We start from the raw sequence: 23,567 nt of genomic DNA, 5'->3' as shown, positions 1-23,567 counted from the left end.
GATACTTAAGCCAAAGGTTTCCATTACTCCCAAGAACTGCATCACGCCAATTACCATTTTTACTACCATTTTGTCTCCTCTCCAATAATTCTGAAGTGTATACTATGTTCTTTAGTTGACAGCAAAAACTTGATACCTGGGTGCCTCTGTTAACCTCTGTAAAGGCTGATTATAGTGTAAGGCTTTGATTTCTTTTATAAAATCAGTAATCCTAACACATGATTTTCTCCACAATCTACTTCAATAATTCCAATAATTCTCACAAGAAGGCTCCAAACATCCTTACCAGATTTTTTGATTAACATCAATGCGAGTCTTCCCTCAAACAAAAACAGTACTATTTGCAGCAGTATATTCAATCACACCCCTTCACAAGCAAGAGAAATTATTTTAAGTATTAGCCATTTTTTTCATTGTATCCTCTACCTCATTCTGATTTTCCCTGCTTTGAACTGTTATGATGTTAATCTCTTACAACACCTGAATAATGGCTTTCCTAGTACAAATAAAAGACCGACTTCTTAGTGGTTTAGGAAGTCAAAAGATAGATACGATGGTGACACTATGTTTTAACCTTTTTGTTTATTTTGTGAAGACATTTTATTGCTTTTGCAGATAAACCACTCTTTGCTGAGCACACAAAACTAATCTGTAAGACTGGCCACAAACACTGACATTAACTAAGTGGGAATACGTAACCGGAACGGAACACAAATTCTCTTATTAAGTATACACAATTAGGCATGCAAGTGTATATATAAAGAAAAAAGGTGAAGAGTTGTTTTTTGATTAAGTGTATCACAATATTGGGGAAATATTGAATACATTTCCTTACAGGATGAAGGACCCACATCTTTATTTTGCAGTTATATCATTCACAGATCTCTCCCCACTCAAGTATTCACTTTTTGATGTCTTATGTTTTGGTACTGAAATGTGACCCCTTCAAAGCAGATTTTTAAAAATTAGTACTCAGTGAATATTTTTGCAATAAAATATCTTTCTCCCAAATTCTCATTTGCCAAAACGAACATTACTAAAAATATTGAGATTTCTATCTTTTTATTATCATTTTTACCTTTCCAGCAGTGGCAAAAAACTCCCCATCTGGTGAGAATTTCATTAAACAAACTTGAGAAGCAGTTCTGCAAAATAAAGACAATTAAAATAGAAAATAAGATTCAATAATTTTCAGAACTCTAAACAGTTTTTTTCCCCCTTCAAAAATATCGAAGTGCTTCAGTTCTTTTATGTAAATGTCTGCTGTATTACGTGAAATATTTAATTTGAGTTTTAACAAAGTCTAGAGAAACTAGGGCTAAACTTAGGTAGAACATTGGGTTGCAACCAAACAGGAAAAACAGGAAACAGAAGCTGTTAGCTAAGAGACAGATASATTAAACATTCCAAAATGTTAATAATGAAAAGTAGCTGCTAATGGATTAAACCTGAGTACTTCACTCCAAGTATGCTCTATTTCCACTTCATAWGCCTTTCAAACTGAGTTCTTCCAGGCTGTATTATCTTCCTATATTTTATTTGAAATATACTCCTTTTCTTACACTTCCTGCAGATTTATAACCCCAAAAAAACAACAATACTTAAAAGAGTAACTTAGTTAAGAAAAGTCCTAACTTAAAAACTGCTTTAAGATCTTCTTTTCTTCACTATGAGAGTGATTGAGCACTGGAACAGGTTGCCCAGAGAGGCCGTGGAGTCTCCTCCTCTGGAGATCTTCAAGGCCTGCCTGGATGCAACCCTGTCTAACATGCTCCAGGTGACCCTGCTAAAGCAGGGGGGTTGGACTAGATATCTCCAGAGGTCCCTTCCAACCTTACTGATTCTGTGAATGTTAACAGTCACAGTAGTAAAAAATGCCACACCAAAATAATATAGTTATGTGGTTCATTCCTGTCTTATTTTCTTTAGAAAATACTGATAAAACAGCTTCTTTAACAGATTTTGAAGCACTGAGCAACTGCTTTAGTGATACTGCTTTATTAATGACAACAGGGTGGTCATCAGTATTTAACTGTGTACCACAAATCCAATAAATTTTAATCTTGAATTTATTAGACTTGCATAACAAGTTGCAACGCCTAACTTCTGAGGCCAATCAAGTYAGTCATCAGGTCAATGAAAACATGATGCATTTAGCATGTACAATAACAAAAAGTCAAATAAAACTTCTACAAAAAAAGCTAATTTCCAACTTTCAGTTTAAGCAATATTCTCCTACTAGACCAAACATTAAAACATTTGGGAATGTCTATTCAGACATTAAAGCGATTCAGACAAARGCCAATATTTAAAAATTTACCATCTTGTAAACTCTTCATCAAAACCTTATTTTAACAGAAGCATAAAATCAAGTATTTGTACTGGAAGACATACAGGCATAAAAGGTGAATTGACAGAGCAAATTCACTTGATCTTTTCCAGGACTCATTAGTTACAAGCGTAAAAAACCAAGCTCACTCTCTCCTCCATAAAAAGTTTAAGACAGAAATAAGCAAAGCTATGAAATGAAGTCTGTTGAATGGTGATCCAAATGCAGAACACACTATTCTTGAAGGGACAGAAGAAAAACAGTATCTGTGTGATTCTGACTACTTATAACAGCACTCCAAGATTCTCACACCATATCCATGGCATACTGTCTGCAGAATAACTGCTTCTTGTGTTAGACTGAGATGAGGGCCCAAAGGTGTCTCCATAAGTGTCTTTGGCTTATAAAATTCATCACACTCAAAGGATAACTCAACTGTCACTTGGATGATCTGAGCATCTGCCCAGAGCTGACAATAGAAATCTCTTTTTCCCCACAGACATGGCCACAGCATGTCAACTCACACAGAATTCATTCAGAACTGACTGAATAGTCATTATCAATTGTCCTAGAGATAGAGCAGTATCTCACTCCTTCAACATTTATTGGAAAGTTCACCTACGAACTTGAAGAATTTATCACAAAAAAATTTCATACTCAGATGATCTCCTGTTAGTGTATCATTTATGTGTAAAAATTAACAGATATGCAAATTAAGTTAATAAAATAGGTTTTCAAGCATTTGGGGATGGAGTAAATTAAATGTGTACAAACTGAGATGGAGATAAAAAAAATCTGAGTATATTTCACAGTTGAAAAAAAACCTAACATACACCAGCAGTTCAATGAAGGATGAGAGAAGACTGGGCTTGAAGCTGCGCTTCTTCCTTGTCCACACGACAGCTCTGATCACTTGGAAGGCCTATGTCCTAATATCAGTCACACAATGTCTTCTTGGCACTTCAGCTTCAGTTGCTTATGTATGTGATCTTAAGACCTGCATCTAGCTTAAAAGTCAAAAGCTGGCCATCAAGAAATGGCCAAGGACTGCAGCAAAGACTCTTACAGACCTCCTTTATGCCACAGAGGATTAACTATCAATATTCTCAAAGTTTTGTGGATCCACCATGAAATCTTGATCTACTAAATACAACGCATTTGTCAATTTTAATATCGAAGGAGTGGTATAAAGACAACTGATAAGACTCTGACAATATAAAGAGCCGGACAGTATATTCAGTTGGTATCACTGGTGCATTCACAAGAACTCTTACAGATATCCTTTGTCAAGATGCTAGGTCAAATGGTTTATTTTCTTTTAATTGTGGTAGGGAGGAATAACCCTTGCATCAGTACAGGCTGTGGGCCAACCAGCCTGAGAGCAGCTTTGCAGAGAAGGACCTAGGAGTCCTGATGGACAAGCTGACCATGAGCCAGCAATGTGCCCTCATAGCAGAGAAAGCCAATGGTATCCTAGGCTGCTTTAGGAAGYGTTGCCAGCAGATCGATCTTTTCATAACACAGCACACAAATGCAAGACTCAAGAGGTAAGTAGTAAAGGAATGACTGAAGAATTAAAAGGACTTTTCTAGATATGTTCAGGGAACTAYTCAATTAACACCAAGTGCTTCATGAAGAATAATTGTAGCTTAGCCCCTCCAGCCAACCATTTAGGGAGACTTATTTAAGAAGACAGCAATATGGAACATCAGTCCAAACAAAAAGTGCACTCAGTATATTAGAACCACCTTCCTATGGCAGGCAGGACTGATTTAGCTTATAAATTGATGTACTAAGCTAAATTCCTTTGGGCATTGTGCTGATACACAAAGATTAAAATGATTAATCAACATTAATACAACAGCAGCATTCTGAGAYGCAATAAAAAAGAATCTCTGCATGACTGTTCCAAATATCCAGAATAGAGAAAAAGTAATGGGGAGGGAAGGGGAGGAAAAAAAGACACGCATACATACGATACTGAAGTAAGTTTATTTGAATTAGTTCTGCAATCAAAATTTTCATATACGCTGCATTAACTTTACCTATTGTACAAGTAATGATAAACTGGGACAACGGCAAAAGGAATCKTCCCTCTGTATTTCATTAATGCTCAATATAACTGAAGAGTTGTTCAGAAAATATAAGCTACCTCAGAAATGATCACAGTTGATCTTGCAAGAAGACACAACATATATTCATGGGAAATATGAATCAGACATATCATATCTGAACATTATTTACCAATTAGCAGTATACAATAAGGTTTCACTCAATTACATTAAGCATTTCTTCTAAAAGGTACGAACCAGCAAGGAGAAAGRAAACATTTGTTTGTAAACCAGTTTCTTACTTGCATTGCCAGATACACCTCCATTCCCCAGTGCCAACATCTGTTCTTTCAGCATTCCCACTGTCAGAAGGGTTTTCCGAATGACTATTGGACCAAAGCTGTAGACAACTGGAACCGGTCAAAAGGCGAGTGCCTAAAAATATTTGTAACAATAGAACCACAAAGCAACTAAGAGTATAGACGTCTATACTGAGAAATAATAATTTAAAATGCAAATTTGTGACTGGCTATAATGCAGAACAATATGACACAAATATTAACTCTCTATTACAATGTTGCTGTAAAGGGCATGCTGCTATTACAAAACCCTTTATCTTGAAGACACTGACAGATTAGGTCAATCTTACAAAAACTCAGCTTCTATTCTAATGAGATATTTTATTTTGAATAGCTACAGTTCAAATAGTCAAAATCTATTAAATTTTCAAAGTACTTAGTTCTCTAGAAGAAACAATTAGAACTACTGTAAATGTCCCTCCTTCATAACAGTATTTACCATCTAAGCCACTTTTTTTGCAGTATTAGATACAGCTTAAATTCAGGTAGTAAGTAACATAATACACATGCAGTTAATGTTTTAACTCTCCTGTAACAAAGTGACAAAGGGTAAATTTCACTCTGCTTTGATATTTTCTATCATGCTAAGAGAAAAGGAAATCTTCACTTTTTCTCCAAGAAACAGGCAAATTTAAGTAAGAAGTTAGCTGCCAAATGAAGTAGGCAGGTGCTATTTAAATTCCTTTCTTACCTGTTGGATCCCACGTTAAATTATGTGCTATTGCTTCCAGTAGGATTTGAGCATTCTTCTGCCACTGATAATGTAGCCTCTGAAATTAAGTATTCACAAACATTAACATGAAAATTCTTCCTGGTGTTCCCCTTTCCCCTTCTATAATATTAGAAACATTACATCTTCAACCCACTCTCCAATTTTTACTGGAGACACATTTAAAACAAATTACTATGTATCCAATAAAAATTGATTCATTCTGGTTTGTTTTTCAACAAAACTTTTCTCTGGTAACACGAACAGAAGTCACTGGCTTATTTTGAAAAGCTAGCTACTGATTTGAAAAAAAATCAGTACCTAAATTCAGCACCAGAAACTGAGGTTAAAAGTCTGGTTTTATTTTAATTTTTTTAAAGAAAAATGAAATATAGTAACTGCACTCAGTATTTGGTATCAGTAGAAGGGCTGAATTGTAGGATTTGGATAAGGTCATGATGACAACTATACCTTTGAGTTAAGTAGTGAAAAACARTAAGCAGTACCTACAGATAAAGATCTAAAAAACAATATATTCTTGCAGCAGGCTCTTCTTGTTTTAATATTTTGAATATTCTAATAAATGGAAGAAAATCTTGCATCAACTTAAACATGCTGGAAATTGTCTTAAAGTTACGTGCGAGAACGAACTAGCTGAGTATTTCTTCAATCATAAATACGTCTGATATTTGAAAGCAAATCACTGAAGGAAACATACTTAGTCACTTACAGTCACTACAATAACTGCCAAGTTTCACAGTAATTTTTTTTTCTTTTTTTCCCAAGGTAAGATTTTCTAGTGGTATAGCAAAACACATTCAGGATGGAATTGAGGGCTCCAGTGATCAAAGAGAGCACCATATTTTTAAGTATTCCTATTAGAATGCAAAGTCCCATTTTACCATTGGTTAATAATACTGCTTTCCAGAGGTACAAAATATTCTAAGCATTCAATACTGTATCATTAATAAATATATAGAATGGTACTGTTCTACAGGGACACCATGAACCACACAAGTGAGTTGGTCAGTGTAAAGAATAATTCTGCAAAGAGAATTCACTATACACTGTATAATTCACTATAGAATTGTTTATACAATGTATAAACAATTCTACTAATTCTACTAATACAAATAGAGAGGAAACTCTGGGGGTGGGAAGAAGAGTGCTCCTCAAGCAATTGCTGCTGCCAAGCCCTCAAATTGTCAAATTGACTTCAATTAGACACTAATACTTCAATTAAGTACACTGGTAATCATTTCCTTCTAAGAACAGTAGTTAAATACCTTGCCCTAAAATCATATCACAAGGCAGAAATTAAGATTCTAATGGCTAAATCCACAAATCGACTATTACCAAAACTAAGCTACGCTATTAAAAGACTATTGTTCTAATTCATCACCACAGAACACAATTTGAAATACAAACACTGTCAGATGTTCTACAAAAGTCATGATAAACTTTTCAAAAAGTTAACAGAATTACAGATTTGAACAAGAGGGTGCAGTTTCATAAACCAAGGTCAAAGTAAGAGTGGTAAAAYACATCATCACAAAAAGGGTACAGAAGATGATTTAAAAGGAATGCCTATTGTAGTATCTGTGATTTTTGGAAGGCTTAGGGCTTGCACGTCTTCTTGGGTTCTGGTATTTTTCAGACATTAACAGGAAGGTCAAGATAAATCAGTGATATGAAGCATTATTATAAGACCTAGCATTAAGAACCCTGTACGCTAAGTAGCATATGCCTCTGCCCTTCCCCTACCATTTTCACTCTCCCACAATCACCTTACCTATCTTTTTTTTTTTTAAGCACTAAAAGAAAACGTCTTMAAAATTAAAGCAAAACAGAAAAATGAGACAAATTCTAGAAGAGGATAAATGAAATTAGGGAGCACTGAATTACTTACAGTATGATGATTGCTCTTCTGATTCAAAAGGCTAACTGGCTCGAAGATACAAATCACACTTCCATAAGAAGCTGCAATCTAAAACAAATTATATTTTTATGAACCTAAACAAACACACAAAACAAGCTATAGCGCAAACAAGAATAAAATGTAGATTGCTAATTTTACATTTAAATCCCCTTGTAGACAAATTTGAATCTCGTATCCATATTCCCCACTTCATATCAGAAGAAAATCACATCTAGCAAAATCACAAAGCAAGTACTGATGATAACAGAACAATACAATTTTTTCACCCACATGTTCGTCCTGATCAACTACTGAGAGTATACGTGAACATGTACATTTTTGTTAGATCTAGCATAAATATTCTTTCCATACATAATTTAGGTAAACACTCAAACTAATAGGCCAAGTTTATGTGCTAAGGAATGGAACTAACATCCGTTTAGAGAGGTTTTGCAGACTTCCCCAGCACAAAAACATGTTAAATTTAGAAACTATTTCAGAAAGATCAAGAAGTCCAAGCTAAATATCCAATGTAGAGAACTGCAAGAATAGAAGAAACTAAATGCTAACACACACACACAAAAAAAAAAAAAGGGGGGGGGGGAACTTTAAAAAAAGTTGCAATCAGTTGGTTATTTCAAAGTCTTACTTCACACCTGGCACCACACACCACAAACCTGTGTTGACTTGGAACTAAGGGCACTTTATCCCAAGACACTATATGAAAGTAAGTTGAAAAGACTTTGTAAGCAGAGCTAAAATGAGTTAGATGTTTGTTAAAGACCTCAGGCTGAGAGCCACTGCATGGTAATGTTTAAAACTACTCTGAAATATATACATTCACAAAACGAGTTTGCACAGGTCATGCTGATAAAGGACATCTTGCATTCTCAAGTGATGCGTGATGTCAAGAGAAGCAAGGCAACACTACAATCTCCAGTTCTGATATTCTGTAATAGTCAATATTCTATTCTTGTGAAAGTCTATCTTTTCTCTTTTCTTTCAACAACATTAAAGAAAGTCAGAGTCATTTTGTGACATGTATTTTGATCTCAGTATCCAAAACTCAAATAGTTTAAGAAAAAGCATCAGCCTGTCATATCTTAATTGTTAATATTATTTAAACTGTAGATCCATAGTTTCAAAGACAAAAAGTCCTCTGCATTAAAAAGAGCAAATAAATTAATGAATCTGTATCAAATTAACAACCTAAACAACAGCCTGACCCCAAAATGCCAAGAGTAATTTTGTCATAGTTGCTAAATGCCTAGAGAAACCTTTTCCTTACATCTCAGGCTAATATTTGTCTTTCTCAAGTACCTCATTTACTCTTTTTTATTCTAATAATTTCCTCCCACATCTCAACAGCAAGTCTAAATAAACTCAGAATAATTACATTTTTCTTATTTCTTTACTTGTAAGTGTAGACATTTGTTCTGTCTTTCAATGTTACAGGAGTTTAAGACAAACATAGTATGTCAAAATATTAAACAAATAGCATCCAGAGCAACTGCTACCCCTATGAAAAATCCACAGGGTTTCATAATGATATAGCCACTTCAACTAGTCCTCACTGAGCAGTATGCCACAGGAATGAATAATGAAGATTTGTATATTGAAAAACTTCCCAGATTAGCAAGATAAATTCCCCAGACTGCTACCAGATGCCTCTTGGATACTTAAATCCTGCTATTAGAAGTAAGATTTACAGAGAAACTTACTGAGTTTTAGGAGAGATCACCATCACTCTTGGAGGTGGTACCTGAAGGTCATTTAAGAATAAATCATCAGCCTTTGGGGCAACAACTTTGTCCTCTCTCACCACTTAGTCCAAAACAGGAATATAACCAGAAACACCAGGCTCTCATTTTATAAAGCCTTATTATAATCCAAATAGTTTTTTGTTAAAACTATCTTTTTTTCCCCACTATTCGTCCACATTTCATAGAAGGCCTCTGTATTTTTCTTATTCATCAGGTCTATACTCTCTTACTGGGTTACATTATCACCACCAAAAAACAGAAAAGGAAAAATAAAACACAATCACAGTTCCTTTGGAAAGGACCCACAGCCTGCCTACTAAATACACTAAATACAAACAAACAAAAAAACCCACTACACAGTTAAAACTCACACAATTACGAACCCTGGAGTCAAAAATGAGGATGCGTATTCAAAAATAATTAGTAGTTCTCCAGATCAGGAAATTGATTCTGTAAGCAGAAACAGTGACTTTGTTCAATATGAATTCTTTTTAAACAGATACCTTACTAGCACGTAAACCAAATGTGACATTATAGTACACCTACTTTTTTTTTTTTTACTATTTTTGAAGAAAAATTTATGTTCCATAAATAAAATGCTTGATATATATTGCAACACTATTGTCATCAGACATGATTTTTCAAGTGACCAAAAGACATTCACGCTAGGATCATTATCTTGTATCATGCTAGATATTTGTACAAGCCACACTATGAGAACATTACAGTTTTGTTGTGTTAAGAATTAAGACCAAAATTTTTAATTGTATGTTAATTAGAGGAGGTAAAAAGAGGTGTGTGGCTTACATTGTATGGGAGAACACCAAGTACTGTATTCACTTCTAGATAAAGCATATATTGTCTAGTTGCCTACAACCAGAGGCCAGAGACTGACTGGCCTAAGATTACATCATCCCGTGTGGCAAAGTCACCAGTCCTTACACATCCATATGCAAGAGAGAGAGATGATATTCTCTTGAGTTGATCTAAAAATTCTCATCCATTTTTCTCATCTCATTCTTTCAGAGGCTGACAACTAAACTTAACCTCAAACCATCTTGGGGTGGAGGTGGGCTCCTGCCACCTTCAAAGCTCAGGGAGGAGTGGGTCATGCATGAACTTTAAGCTGTTGCTAGTTCAAAGGCATCACAAGGCATTAGCTCCCCAAAAACTAGACCTCAATGTATAGGGAAGCCATCTCCCGAGTGAGAACATAAACCTGAACTTATTGCTTTGATAGTCAGTAAGCCAGCCTTTTATAAACTGATTCTAACTATCCTGCAAAGGGAGGAACGACGGAGGTCCCTCAAACAGAGCAAAGGTCAGCAACTAGGGAGAAGGTGCCTCCATAAGATAAAGGGAATTAAAAAAAAAAAACATAATTTGTAAATTCTAAAAATTATTACTAGATTCTTTCTAGAAAAACTAAAAGTTGCAGCCTAAATAAACCACATTATTTGTCTTCTGTTTCTTTCTGTAAGTCTTAAACAGTAAAGAACAATCCAGAGGCAAACTGAAGAGAGATCCATGTGCCAATGCTGATAAAAAGGCTGTAAGAAGAAATTTTGTTGTTGCTAACAGCACACTGCAAATGTGATAGTCAATCCAGTCAATAAAYAGATATCTAGCTATTCATTGCTTGGTATTTCAGGACTCTGCAAATACATCTGGTCTAATTGCTAACAGCAAATTGTATCAACTTGTAAAATCAAAATGACTACATAGGTCCACTCCAGAAATGATAAAATCCAAAGGCTTAGGAAGCTTGTTATATTTCAGAATATTAATACTTAGTCCTTTGCAAATATTTAACATAGATTGTTATCAAAATGTAAGCAGAACTACTACCATGCAATCAAGATGACCTCCAAAATTTGCCTGAAGATATAGGATAAAGTAACATGTGATCTGCATGTGTATTTCACTATCAATTAATATATAGCCAATTTGCTCACACAGAAAAACTTTCCAGTTAACAGTAACAAATGGGGAAACATTCATTCTTCATGGTTTCAAGCTACCAGATAGAGAAGCAGAGTAAAATTTTCATTAATGTTCCTTTACTACTGCTACAAGAGCTCATTACTCAAAAAACASTGAAAGGCAGGAACAGAGGTTGGCCATGAATCATCTAGACTGCGGTTCTTAGACTTTACAGGTAAATACAAAGCTGTTTCCATGCAGCAGTCCTTTTCCTAAGATCAACACTAGAAGTCTAACCAAAGATTTCATAAATGCATAAGCTTTGCAGCGATGTGCAGAAGGCTTGTGTCACCCTCTCACTAAAACACGCTTAATGAAAGCAATGGAATAAAACACTTATCCACTGCATGTACCAAAGACAATTTCCCATTTAACTGGTGATAGAGTTCAAACACCCTGTGATATCCTAACAGAGTGAGCTACTTAGATCTTTCAAATACTTTGTACAGACTTTTCTCTCAATTGTTCTGTGGTTAAAAAAAGAAACTCTGTAGTATCTAAAACGCAACAGTTCTAACCCAGTTTAGTTGCATCAAGAAAATAGAGAATCCAGGAAAGAAAAACCTCGTCAGAGCAATTTTAGGCCATTATGAACTGCTTGAGGGGGATATTATTTCTAGAGAAATCCAAAATTGATTTTTCTGTGAAAGCATTCACCTGCTGCCAAATACTGACATGTCAAGGCATGCCCACAACRTACCCAGCAGTGTAAAAGCTAAGTGAATTTTGCTCCCAACCTTACTCAACTTTTGGTCAAATGCTTGCCATCTTTTCTATTCATCTTCCCGTGCAGCCTTACATGTTTTCTACAATCTCACAACTATGCTTACTAGTTCASCTTTACTGTGCTGTTTACCACAAATAAAACAAAGCAAGTATTCATTTTGCCATTCACTCTCATGTGTTTGCCTTAACTTGCGAGCATCTCTGCTCTTGAGAAAGATCTTAACATTACATTCTTGGAACAGTACTCAAAATGTTGAAATGTTGTTTTACATACCTTCCCCTGTTGCATTGAACAGTCCACACATCCCACTTGAATGTTTCCATGCTTTGCTCCAGGGATTATCTGTAATCTTTCAAAGTCTGTCCCCAATACCACAATATCACATCCTGATGCATATGCCTAGGAGAGGAAAAAAAAAAAAGAAGAAGAAGTAAAGCTACAGCTACTTAAAACAATCTGGTGAGGTATGAAATAGCATAGTCCATGTATCTTATCCCCATAGATCATCACAGAGTTATCTGCAGAGCTCAAACATCTCCCAGTAAGTCTACAACTTACATCAAGCAACAAAAGTAGTAGATTACTCTTTCCTTCATGCTTCGAAGTATAGCACTACACTTGTGTAACAAGCAGAAATGAATGGTTCAAGATAGCAAAGAGGTGGAAAAAATGGTATTATGGAAGAAAAGTCTTTAAGAGGAAAAAAATGGGAGGAATATAAAGTTAATGCAAAACTGTAAAAAATGTACTTGTTTCCTACACCGGAGGCAGATACTTAAAATTTTTGAAAGGGAGAATAAATCAAAACGCTAAAATGGTATACTGCGTTTTTAACAGGTAAGATGCAGAAGGGAAACAGAATGAACCTGAGCTATTATAAAAAAATGCCACAATTTTAGACTTGTKGAGCCTCCTGTTATTTGCACTCCACAGATTCAGTTCAGTGGCAATATAAACTTCAGAGTAAGTGAATATTTTGATGTAGCTAACACATTCATACAGGCAGGTGATGAGCACTTCAATGACTGAGTCAGGGATTTCTTCATATCCTTACATACACAAGAAATAGTGCACAGATTAAGCTGAAAAGGAACATTAAATATTTGAGATTGTTCACTAAGTGATAGTGAGCATCCTTCAATAAACATAATAAATCATTCAAGGATGGAAGTCCAGTAACAAGGAACGCATATGCGCGTGCACACACACTCGCTCAACCCATAAGAGCCAAGTATCAAAAGCAGAATTAAAAGTAAAAGAAATAGGAAAGCAACAGATGAATCATTCTGCTTGACAAAACTTGCTGAAGAGTACATGTCTCAAAAACTGCAGTGACCATGAGATGGCGGAGTTCAGGATCCTGCAGGAAAGAAGTAAGGCAACAAGCAGGACTGCAACCCCAGACTTCAGGAGAGCAGCCTATGAGCTCTTCAGAGACATACTTGGAGGAATGTCATGGGTTAAGGCCCTAGAAGGAAGGGAGGGGGGTCCAGGAGAGCTGGCTAGTATTCAAACATCACTTCCTCCAAGCTCAAGAGCGGTGCATCCCTATGAGTAAGACGTGCAGCAAAAGGGGCAGGAGACCTGCATGGGTGAGAAAGGAGCTCCTGGCCAAATTCAGACAGAAGAAGAAAGTACACAGACTGTGGAAGAGGGGACAGGCTACTTGGGAGAATTGTAGGAATGCAGTCAGAGTATGTACAGATGCTGCGAGGAAGGCTAAGGCCCAGCTGGAATTGAGTCTGGCAAGGGATGTCAAGGACAACAGGAAGGGCTTCTTCAAATACATCAGCAGCAAGAGGAGGACTAGGGAAAATATGGGCCTGCTGCTGAATGGGGCAGGGGCCCTGGTGACAAGGGATACAGAGAAGGCAGAGTTACTGAATGCCGCCTTTGCTTYMGTCTTCMCTGCTAAGGGCAGCCCCCAGGAATCCCAGAGCCTGGACGTGAGGGAGAAAGTCCAGAGAAGGGAAGACTTTCCWTTGGTTGAGGAGGAAAGGATTAGAGACCTTCTGGGCAGCCCAGACATCCACCAATCCACGGGCCCGGATGGGATGCACCCATGGGTACTGAGGGAGCTGGCAGATGTTGTTGCCAGGCATCATCTTTGAAAAGTCATAGAGAACAGGAGAGGTGCCTGAGGACTGGAAGAAAGCCAGTCTTACTCCAGTCTTCAAGAAGGGCAAGGAGGAGGACCCAAGCAACTATAGGCCCATCAGCTTCACCTCCATCCCTGGAAAGGTGAACGAACAGCTCATTCTGGATGTCATCTCCAGACATATGGAGGAAAAGAAGGTGATCAGGGGTAGCCAGCATGGATTCMCCAAGGGGAAATCCTGCTTAACCAACCTGAGAGCCTTCTATGGTGGCATGACTGGCTGGGTAGATGAGGGCAGAGCAGTGGACGTTGTGCACCTTGACTTCAGCAAGGCTTYTGACACTGTCTCCCATAGCATCCTCCTAGGCAGGCTCAGGAAGTGTGGGTTAGACGAGTGGACTGTGAGGTGGATTGAGAACTGGCTGAAAGGCAGAGCTCAGAGGGTCATCATCAGTAGCGGGGAGTCCAGCAGGAGGCCTGTGGCTAGTGACGTCCCCCAGGGCTCAGTACTGGGTCCCATCCTGTTCAACTTCTTCATCAATGACCTGGATGAGGGGACAGAGTGCCTCCTCACCAAGTCTGCTGATGCTACCAAGCTGGGAGGAGTGGCTGACACACCAGAGGGATGTGCTGCCATTCAGAGAGAGATGGACAGGCTGGAGAGTTGGGCGGAGAGGAATCTCTTCAGGTTCAACAAGGGCAGGTGCAGAGTCCTGCACCTAGGGAGGAATAACTCCATCTACTAGTACAAGCCGGGGGCTGACCTGCTGGAGAGCAGCTCTGCAGAGAAGGACCTGGGAGTGCTGRTGGATGACAGGTTGACCATGAGCCAGCAACGTGCCCTTGTGGCCAAGAAGGCCAATGGCCTCCTGGGGTGCGCTGGGAAGAGTGTKGCCAGCAGGTCGAGGGAGGTGATCCTGCCCCTCTACTCAGCCCTGGTGGGGCYKCATCTCAAGTACTGTGTCCAGTTCTGGGCTCCTCAGTCCAAGAGAGACATGTAGCTACTGGAGAGAGTCCAGTATAGGGCTGTGAAGATGATCAGAAGGCTGGAGCACCTGCCCTAAGAGGGACAGCTGCGAGAGCTGGGCCTCTTTAGCCTGGGGAAGAGCAGACTGAGGGGGGATCTTATCCATGTGCATAAGTACCTGAAGGGAGGGCGTCAAGGGGACAAGGACAAACTCTTTTCAGTTGTCCCATGTGACAGGACAAGAGGCAACGGGCAGAAWTTGAAGCACAGGAAGTTCCACCTGAACATGAGGGGGAATTTCTTCTCTGTGAGAGTGACGGAGCACTGGCACAGGTTGCCCAGAGAGGTKGTGGAGTCTCCTYCTCTGGAGATCTTCAAGGCCTGCCTGGATGCAACCCTGTCTAACATGCTCTAGGTGACCCTGCTGAGCAGGGAGGTTGGACTAGATGATCTCCAGAGGTCCCTTCMAACCTATGATTCTTTGAATTCTATGATTCTATGAATTCAAACCAGAGGTGGTACAAAGGAAGAGTGCAATAATGAAGGGGAAGGAGTGTCTAGCCTGTGAGGGAAGGCCAAAGAGTTTGGCATATTTACTCTTTTAACAGGCAGGCTGTGCAATGGTTTCATGATAGTCAATCACACTTCTCCAGAGGTCCCTTCCAACCTTACTGATTCTGCGATTCTACAATTCTATGTAATGGACCATACGCTAAGAACCACCGTACTAATGTCAAGTGCACTTAACAGAAACCACTTTTGACTTGAAAAAGAGCAGAGAAATGAAATGCTAGATCTGCAAATTTGAAAGGCGACAGTCACGTCTTCAGTTGTTTTAGGTTAGAGAAAACTCTTAGCAAGCCTGTCCTAGACTACCATATAATATATATAAAAAAAAATCCAGACATTTCAGTCAATTTTCTCCTATGAAGTGTTCAGTCATACCTCCCAAAACAATCTTACCTAAAAGACTGTGATTAGCATTCTGTGCCAGTATTAATTCCCAACCTGCAGACCACTGGACTAGCCTGGTAATTGAAAATGCTGTCTAGAATGCTTCTGAAGACTTCAGGCACTTATGTTCACCAGCATTTCAGGAGCCAGCACTCACAAAACCTTCAGAAGTCAATTCCCTACTAATCCTGGCTGCACTGGACAATAGCTATATTCAGAGGTATGCTAAAATCTTAAGACATATTTCCTGAAAAAGACCCTTTTACTAACAAACTTTTCTCCCAGAGCTATAGCTCTTCTTCCCTTCTGCTATAATCCTTTAAAACAGACACACATCTTTGTATCTCATACTCAATTCCCATTTCTTGTCTCACGTCATATGTTGTGTGTTGAAGAGTTAGTCATAACAGAAGTGATCATTTGAAGAAAAGTTGAGGAATATCATCTAGTACCAATAACTTCTAAGTCTGACAATTAATTACACGTACAGTCATAAGAATGCAGATTAGGTTGGGTGAAGGAGGGAGGGAGAAAGAATATCAGCCCCTCCTCCTCAAYAACTGACTTACTCCACAAAGAAAGAGATGATTATTCTATCCTTAGAGTCCACAAGCTGTTCACATACTGACCCCCCCCTCCTCCCAAAAAAAGGACATTTGGAAATACAGAATCACTTCTGATATCAGTCTATTTAGATGTATTAGACCACATTTGGCCATATTCAATTCCCAGTCTCCAGTGAATTGCAGAATTACCAAGTGGTTCTTAAGCTTGTAGAGTTGATCTTACCCCAAAGAGGCGGGCATTTTAATCAGGAAAAAAAAATCCAAAGAGCTTCCCACCATAACTACAGCAAAGCAGAAGGAAAGTGGCTTGAAGGTTATTTAAGTTTACTCAAAGTTTGCCTGCAGGAGAACAATAGGTTCAAAGACAACAGGTAAGGATGGAGAAGTGAAGGGAGTTAATACACAGTAAAAAAAATAGCCAAATATAGCATAACCAAGTTGTTCGGCAAGTGAAGCGGCATACCAAACCAAGGCTCCATTTGCTACTGTTGTCTACCATCCCACTCACATTATAATTCACACGGATCAGATACAATAGGAGGGAAGCTTGATAGCTTCCCTTCACCTAAGAAAATCCCTCATCAATTATGMTTTGTGAAAGTTACATAACAAAGAAACGTAACCTTCTGTGAACTTTGTGTTCTTCTTCCTCCAGCTCTTTCCTATCCCCACTATAATTTTTTTCTTTAGATCTTCTCTGTGTAGAGTTTTACACTCTTATACACATTCATTGAAACCCAGCCTCCAACTCTGAATGTAATTTCTGAGCAGCAGCATAGCATAAAAAACCCACTTCCCTAATATGAAAACACAAAATTAACTGCTAGACTAATATTGGACTTCTAGACAATACATGCATTTCAGAAAGCTCTATGAAGTATTTCAGTATAGTTTAACGAAAGACAGTACTTAGTAAGGAGTACTTTTTGTACCCTAACAGTCTCATATATAAGAAAAATCTGTTCTGCAGATTAATCAACTTGATCTGTTTTTTGCACAAGGGTTGTCTACCACAGTTCATTTCTTGTTCATTTTTGAGATGGCAGGTACTCCTGAATTTGTATTCCTATAAGCTACAGAAACAAAGAAAAGTAATTCAGGTGTTCTACCAAGAAGCTAGTTCAGGGCGTAAGTGTATACTCTTGTCTACATCACCTCAATCTAAACTATTCTTTTCAGAGGAAGGCAAAAGGGAAGGGAAATGTTACCATATAATACTACTGAGAAAGGATTTCTAAATACATAATAAATTTAAAAAAGATCAAGATGCCTTTTTAGAGCAAGCAGAGCCTTGAAGTCTGATTTTGGCAAGTCAGAGAAGTCTTTCACCTTAAGAATGTYCTAGAATATTTACAAAAAAGGTTGTTTCTACACAATGACACAAGCAATAATGTTGACATTATCATGTTCTTGGAATGTTTATTAAACAATGCTTTGTTCTTTTGTTACAGAAATAAAGAAGATAGAACTAGTTCAAGCTGCAGGAAGATGGATTTCACTAGCTGGTGACAAAGCAAAACAAGCCTGAAATTAGGAAGTGAAAGATGTTTTGGGCCTGTAAATCAAATGTTATTTTGCATGCAATACTAGGTTCTCACATAGTTTCCATCCATTCTTTTAATCAGATGTCAGCTTTTATTTCTTGAACTCTATTTCTTTGGAGCAGGTTAGCTTATATTTTGATGATAACTGATCATTAAAAGCTTATTAGTTTTAAAAGGAAGATATTACAGACATCTATTTGAACTATTCTCATTTCTTCCTAGAATGAAAAACTGATGCAAGTAACTCCTTAAGAACAGTCTGGTACTGGCAAACAAGACCCAAGTCTCAACAGAAGAAGCACTAAGGAGTAAGACTCTTTGACCTCTCACATAGCACAGCTCCTTTCTGTATTTCTTCTATGTATAAACAGACAAAAAAATTTTTTGACAGCTATTAAAACGGTTGAAGTGTATCTTACAAGACCTGCACAAACTTTATTGATCCTACGTCTGTTTTATGAAAGGAACTAGTATACATACCATAATTTGTCTGCCTATTTCAGCTACCATCTGCAGTTGAATGTAGTGCTGTCCGTGCACATGCACATCTGTAATTCTGTAATAATACACACATAATACATGCAAACATATATATGTTTGATAAATACAGAATAGAAAGATACAAAACTCTGTCCTGTACCCAAATATGCACAGCACTACACAGCTGAATGGGACCAGGAGATGGCATTTAACACTTTAAGAAAGTGTTAAACAAAAGAACTGTAAGTTCTTTTGAAATGTTCTCYCTACCTTTGGCATATGGGAAGCCTACCAATACAACAACCCCCACAACCTTTTGCAGACTATTAGGCTACTGCAGAGATGATTCTGAAACCACATCTGGGCCATTTTTACCACTGATAGGCATACAAGGGTATTTACGAAATTATGTGGCAAGTCTCAAAGGTCTGGATGCCTAAGCTAACAACCAAATTGCCAGGCTAAAAATATTTTATTGAAATCCTGTAATAGCTGAGTAATATTTCTATATGTTTGAAAGTAGGCGTATTCAGTAGGTATTTTTACTGCCTTTATAGCCCCATTTATACTTTAGAGAAGATCAAATTCTCAGGTACAAAAAGAACAAGCACAAAAAAGGAGAATATGAGACAGAATCCCAGGAGAAGCACAAAAATGTAAGTAGCATTTTAGAGTAGGAACAAAAACTTCGTACTTAAAAAAATAAATAATCTTTGTTAATGACATCAGGTACCTGCTTCTTCTGTTTTCTTCATTTTTTCATTGAAGTAAGACTGTTAAGTAAATTTCATTTAAGAAAGACTCATCATCCTTGAAAAGACACTTCCTAATTTTATCAAGAGTATTTTAACAGAAGATAATTCACCAAGTGAGGATTGATTGGCTATGCACTTCAAATCAGGGTTCATTTATACTTCAGTGAAAAAAAGCAGTGCTGTTTCAAGGACTTTTATTCAGTTTGAACTTTTTAGTTTAGTTCAGTTAAAAAATAACTCGTTCATAACTTAAGCAGTGAACTGTTCACTGGAAAAGAAAAGTATCCGAAAGGCCTCCTTCCCTTTTCTAAATTACAATCAAGAAGTATGTACAAATGGACTCTCTCTTCTCGAGGGATTCTTATGATGAATCATTTCACTTTTTTGACAGTAGATACACATGGATTTCTGGATACAAAGTGTTTTCTAGACAGATAAGTAAATTTTACCACATCACAGAATCTGCTTTCGTTTATCAAACAATTTTATAAAGCTAGGAAGCTGCATTTTATGTGGCAATCCAGTATCTTTGGAAAATATAGTATGTGGTATTCATCAAACTACTCAAAAACATTTTTCAAGTGTTTTTTTAACTTAAAGTTCATAATTCTGTTAAACCTACTACATAAATAACAGATTCGAGATGAATTTAATGTACATACAGAGAGGAAATCTGACCAAAAAAAGATTCTGGACATATTGAACCAAAAGTCACAATTAATTCTTCTTTGCCAAAGTCTCATCCCTGCAGAGAGCTGTTCTTTTGCAACAAAGTCATTCAACAGTAAGAGTGATTTCAGTGCTTATAACTTACATGCAAGTCCAGTAATAATTACTATAGCAGGATCCTATATACGTGATAAACTCTATAATTTTATTAACCAAGTGTTTTTATGCTCAAGTATTTCAGATTTGAAAAGACTAAGAAAGTAAAGAACATATTCCACTGCAGAAAATCATACTGAAAATAAAAACCCACTGTTTCTGGAGAAACACATACAGAGCAAACAGTCAAATATTGACTTTATCTGCAGGACTTTTGTAGTTATGTAGCACTTAATTCAGACAGCACTGAACTATTCATAGAAGACATGCAGCCCTCCAAATTCGAAGTGAAGCATCAGCACGTGAAAAAATCACACTTAAACACAATAGGTTACTGACCTGTATTCTGTTCTCAATTAAAATGAGTAAAACGTACATTTGTACTCACGTGTAGCTTTGCCAATTCAATTTGCACAAACAAAAAACTTGCTTCAAAATTTACAGATGAGTTCTTTATATTCATTTAATGCACCATATTTTATTACCACCTGCTCTCAACAGATACTTAAAAACAGCGATGCTTATTCCAGTATCTCGAAGCTTATAAGCCTTATGCTTGCTTTATATAAATAAATGATGTACCAAATCTCTTTATCAGTGTTTCTCCCTCAGGAAGCTCAAACTCTGCTTGACACTTCACATCCTAAAAAAGAAAGGCAGTCCAATGAGCCTCTGCCACTTGCACAACATTAGGATAAATACCTCAAATACAGTCTTAAAGCAGAACTGGTGTAACTGTACACATCCAAAAAGTTACATGAAATTCAGTGAGTACAAACACTTTTTACTGGTTTTGCTTCCAATTTTAAGAGTTTTGGAGAATAATCTGCTCTTTTTAACTTAAAAAAGTTTTCAAATATTCCTCCATGATTTTTACCTTAAATATTCAGTCAGTGTAGCACAGCAGACAGTGTTCTGGACGACACTATACCTGCAATCGAAGTATTACAGACCAAGTTCTTTTGTCAGGCGAAAATAGCTTTCCCCAACTGCACAGCAAGTAATCCTGAAATGTTAACTCCTGTGAGTTCTTAGCCGTAGAAACTAGAAGCATAAAAGTTTCCTAAGACTGGCATAGAAAATCCATAATTGAGAGTGAGAGTCTCCAAAACAATGGTAAGAAGGAGCATTAATCCTTTTCATTCTCTGCTCTTCTCTCTGTCACTAAACACAACAAGCCAAGGTTAATTCCTAGCAAAGGCAGGTGAGGGAGAGGCCTTTACAATGAGAGTATTTCCATCAGCTCTCTAAATAAAATACACACACAGACATAARCAACATATATCTTGTTTTCTTTATCCTAAGAAAGAATGTAAAACTAAGTCATTCATAAACTATTTTCATTTTGTTTCAAATGAGATTCTAAAAACTTTTACACATCCATACACTTCATTACAACTTGCAAGTTGAACACGTCTTTTTCCACTTCCAAGAGAATATTCAATGGTATTTACACTTATTAACACATACATCACAACTTCAGATCTAGGAAAAGACCTGTCAATTTTTCTTGTTGGATTTTCTAAAGGTTCAAGTCCACCATGTCTTTCCAAAGAGACATGTTTCTGTACCTTTCACTTATTAGTCTTTTGAAGCCATCTGATGAACTTAACATAGCTTTATAAAATGAACAACTACAAAATAAAACAAGGACATTCTTAAAAAAAAATGCATTAATAAGCTTCACAGTGGGAAGCGACAGACAAAAACAAATCCAAATGAGGGTGTCTATTAAAAACATTGTTCTGACATTTATGTCAGAATAAAACTTGTAAACAAGAGTCCATAGAAACACTTACTAAAAGCTCAATTCTTGGATCAGCCCTTTCTCTGCAAAGGGCCATTTTCCTCCTCCTGATGCATTACTGATTTCTAACACTTCTGGTAAGTAAGGTTATAAAAGGTAGAGAGAGCTTTTCAGTGGCAAACTTGACCTCTTTTGCTCAAAAAAGGTGTCCAAGAGAACATACTTCAAGGACTTTCCAGCACCTTACTGTAAAGCAAACTTCATCGTCTCTTGCCAGTTTCCCACCACTTGTGGGTCTTTAACATTTCTGGATATGTGAAATTTGGCACAGTTTGAATTTGAAAACCTAATTGCTTCAATTAAAGAAACAAACAACATGAAATTACCTACAGTATCAGAGCATCAGCTTTTTTGGAAACACACACCTCTCCTTACAAGGAGAGGGATGAACATGCTGATGCAAAACCAATCTAATACAGTGGCAGCTCTACACATTAGAAGTGGAGCTAAGTAATCCCAGATGGACGCAGCAGAACTACTTCCAAGATGTTTCACTCTGGAACACTGACCATACCCGAGACTTTTCAAGTCTGGCATTGCACTGCTACTACAGACTAAAGCTGGAAGAAGCCAGCTGAACTTAATTAATAAATAAGAAAGGACACAAAAATTAACACTCCCTGAATCTTGCATTACTGTTTATCATTCTCCTATCAAAAATTGCACTATGCTGTAAGCACTAATTAGAGGTGACTAGAAAAAGTGAAGTTAAAATACTTAAATATGACACACTAAGAAACTTARCTTAATGTTATTTCATTCCTCTTCAGCCTAAAAAGGAAGGCTAAAATGGCATATTTTCAAGGGAGAGTAGGATGGAAAACACAACAACAAAAAAAAATCTATCTACTTAACAAAAGCGAAAGGAAGAAAAGTAAATACTGAAGTGTTTGTTTTCACTAGAATTGTAAACACTGAGGAGGAGCTCAAAGATGATTTTAAAATCTTAACACTGGGCCACTGTATTACAGGATCTTCCTCACCTARGATCAGTAAGTACTGCAGCTACATATCTGACTCAAAGCCAGTGCTAAAATTCCCTYTGCACAGGAAGTCGCGTGCAGAGGCCGATGTTTATGTAATCTTTCACGCGCGTTTCCAAAGCCACCATGTTCCCGCATCAGCGAACCTGCTCCGGACGAACCCACGCGCAGCCCTACCTTCGCCAAGCAGCACACTAAAGCCMCATCCATTTTATTTCGGGCCCGGGTAAGAACACTCCCCGCCCACCCCACAGGACGCCGCCGCCGTCGCGGCGAAGTTTGGCCGGCTCCCGAGCAGGTGTACCGCAGCGGCAGCCCAGCGGCGGCACGGCGCCGCCCGCCCCCGCCGGCTCCGCCGTTAACGGCCCACAGCGTCGTCGGGGGCCGCGCGCCCCGCCCGCCGCGGTCACGCGCCAGCGGAGCGCCGCCGCCGCGCCTGACGCAGCCGGTTTCGGGGCCGGCTCCGCGGCGAGCGCAGGCCGCGCGGCAGCGGCGGGCGAGGCCCGGCCCGGCCGGGCAGGCGGGCGGCGGCGGTCCCGCGCGGACTCACCGTGAAGGGCTGGTCGCGGAGGCTCCCCACGGAGAAGCAGTTGTCGCCGGGGTTCACGGCCCCCGTCAGCACCTGGTGTAGGTTCATGGCGACACGCAGGCGCCGGCCGCTACCGGCCCCCGGGTGCCGAGCCGCTCGGCCGACCCTCGTCCCGCGGGCGGCGCAGGGGAAGGCGGCGGCGGCGGCGGCGGCACATAGC

The 23,567-nt window shown here is 38.3% G+C and overlaps 1 protein-coding gene across 3 annotated transcripts in view; it reads right to left on the bottom strand.

The window, feature by feature from the left end:
* The window catches only part of DMXL1 (Dmx like 1), an 85,004-nt gene extending 61,449 nt beyond the window's left edge, over positions 1–23,555 (bottom strand). For 2 of the 3 annotated variants that reach the window (XM_085305399.1, XM_085305400.1), the window contains exons 1-6: positions 23,369–23,555; positions 12,113–12,238; positions 7,358–7,435; positions 5,431–5,509; positions 4,683–4,815; positions 1,079–1,145 (exon numbers count right to left, since the gene is read on the bottom strand). In XM_085305399.1, coding sequence (XP_085161525.1) covers positions 1,079–1,145; positions 4,683–4,815; positions 5,431–5,509; positions 7,358–7,435; positions 12,113–12,238; positions 23,369–23,455 — 570 coding nt within the window. In that variant the 5' untranslated portion in view covers positions 23,456–23,555. Of the gene's footprint in view, positions 1–1,078; positions 1,146–4,682; positions 4,816–5,430; positions 5,510–7,357; positions 7,436–12,112; positions 12,239–23,368 lie in introns of those variants that run through there. The other variant, XM_085305402.1, reaches the window with a different exon arrangement.
* Positions 23,556–23,567: the final 12 nt, after the last annotated feature.

The sequence above is a fragment of the Rhea americana genome, unplaced genomic scaffold (assembly GCF_003343005.1).
Source record: "Rhea americana isolate MKP2758 unplaced genomic scaffold, rheAme1 scaffold_22, whole genome shotgun sequence".
Classification (NCBI taxonomy): Eukaryota; Metazoa; Chordata; class Aves; order Rheiformes; family Rheidae; genus Rhea; species Rhea americana.
The sequence above is the reverse complement of the archived record's forward strand: the minus strand, read 5'-3'. Positions and strand labels throughout refer to the sequence as shown.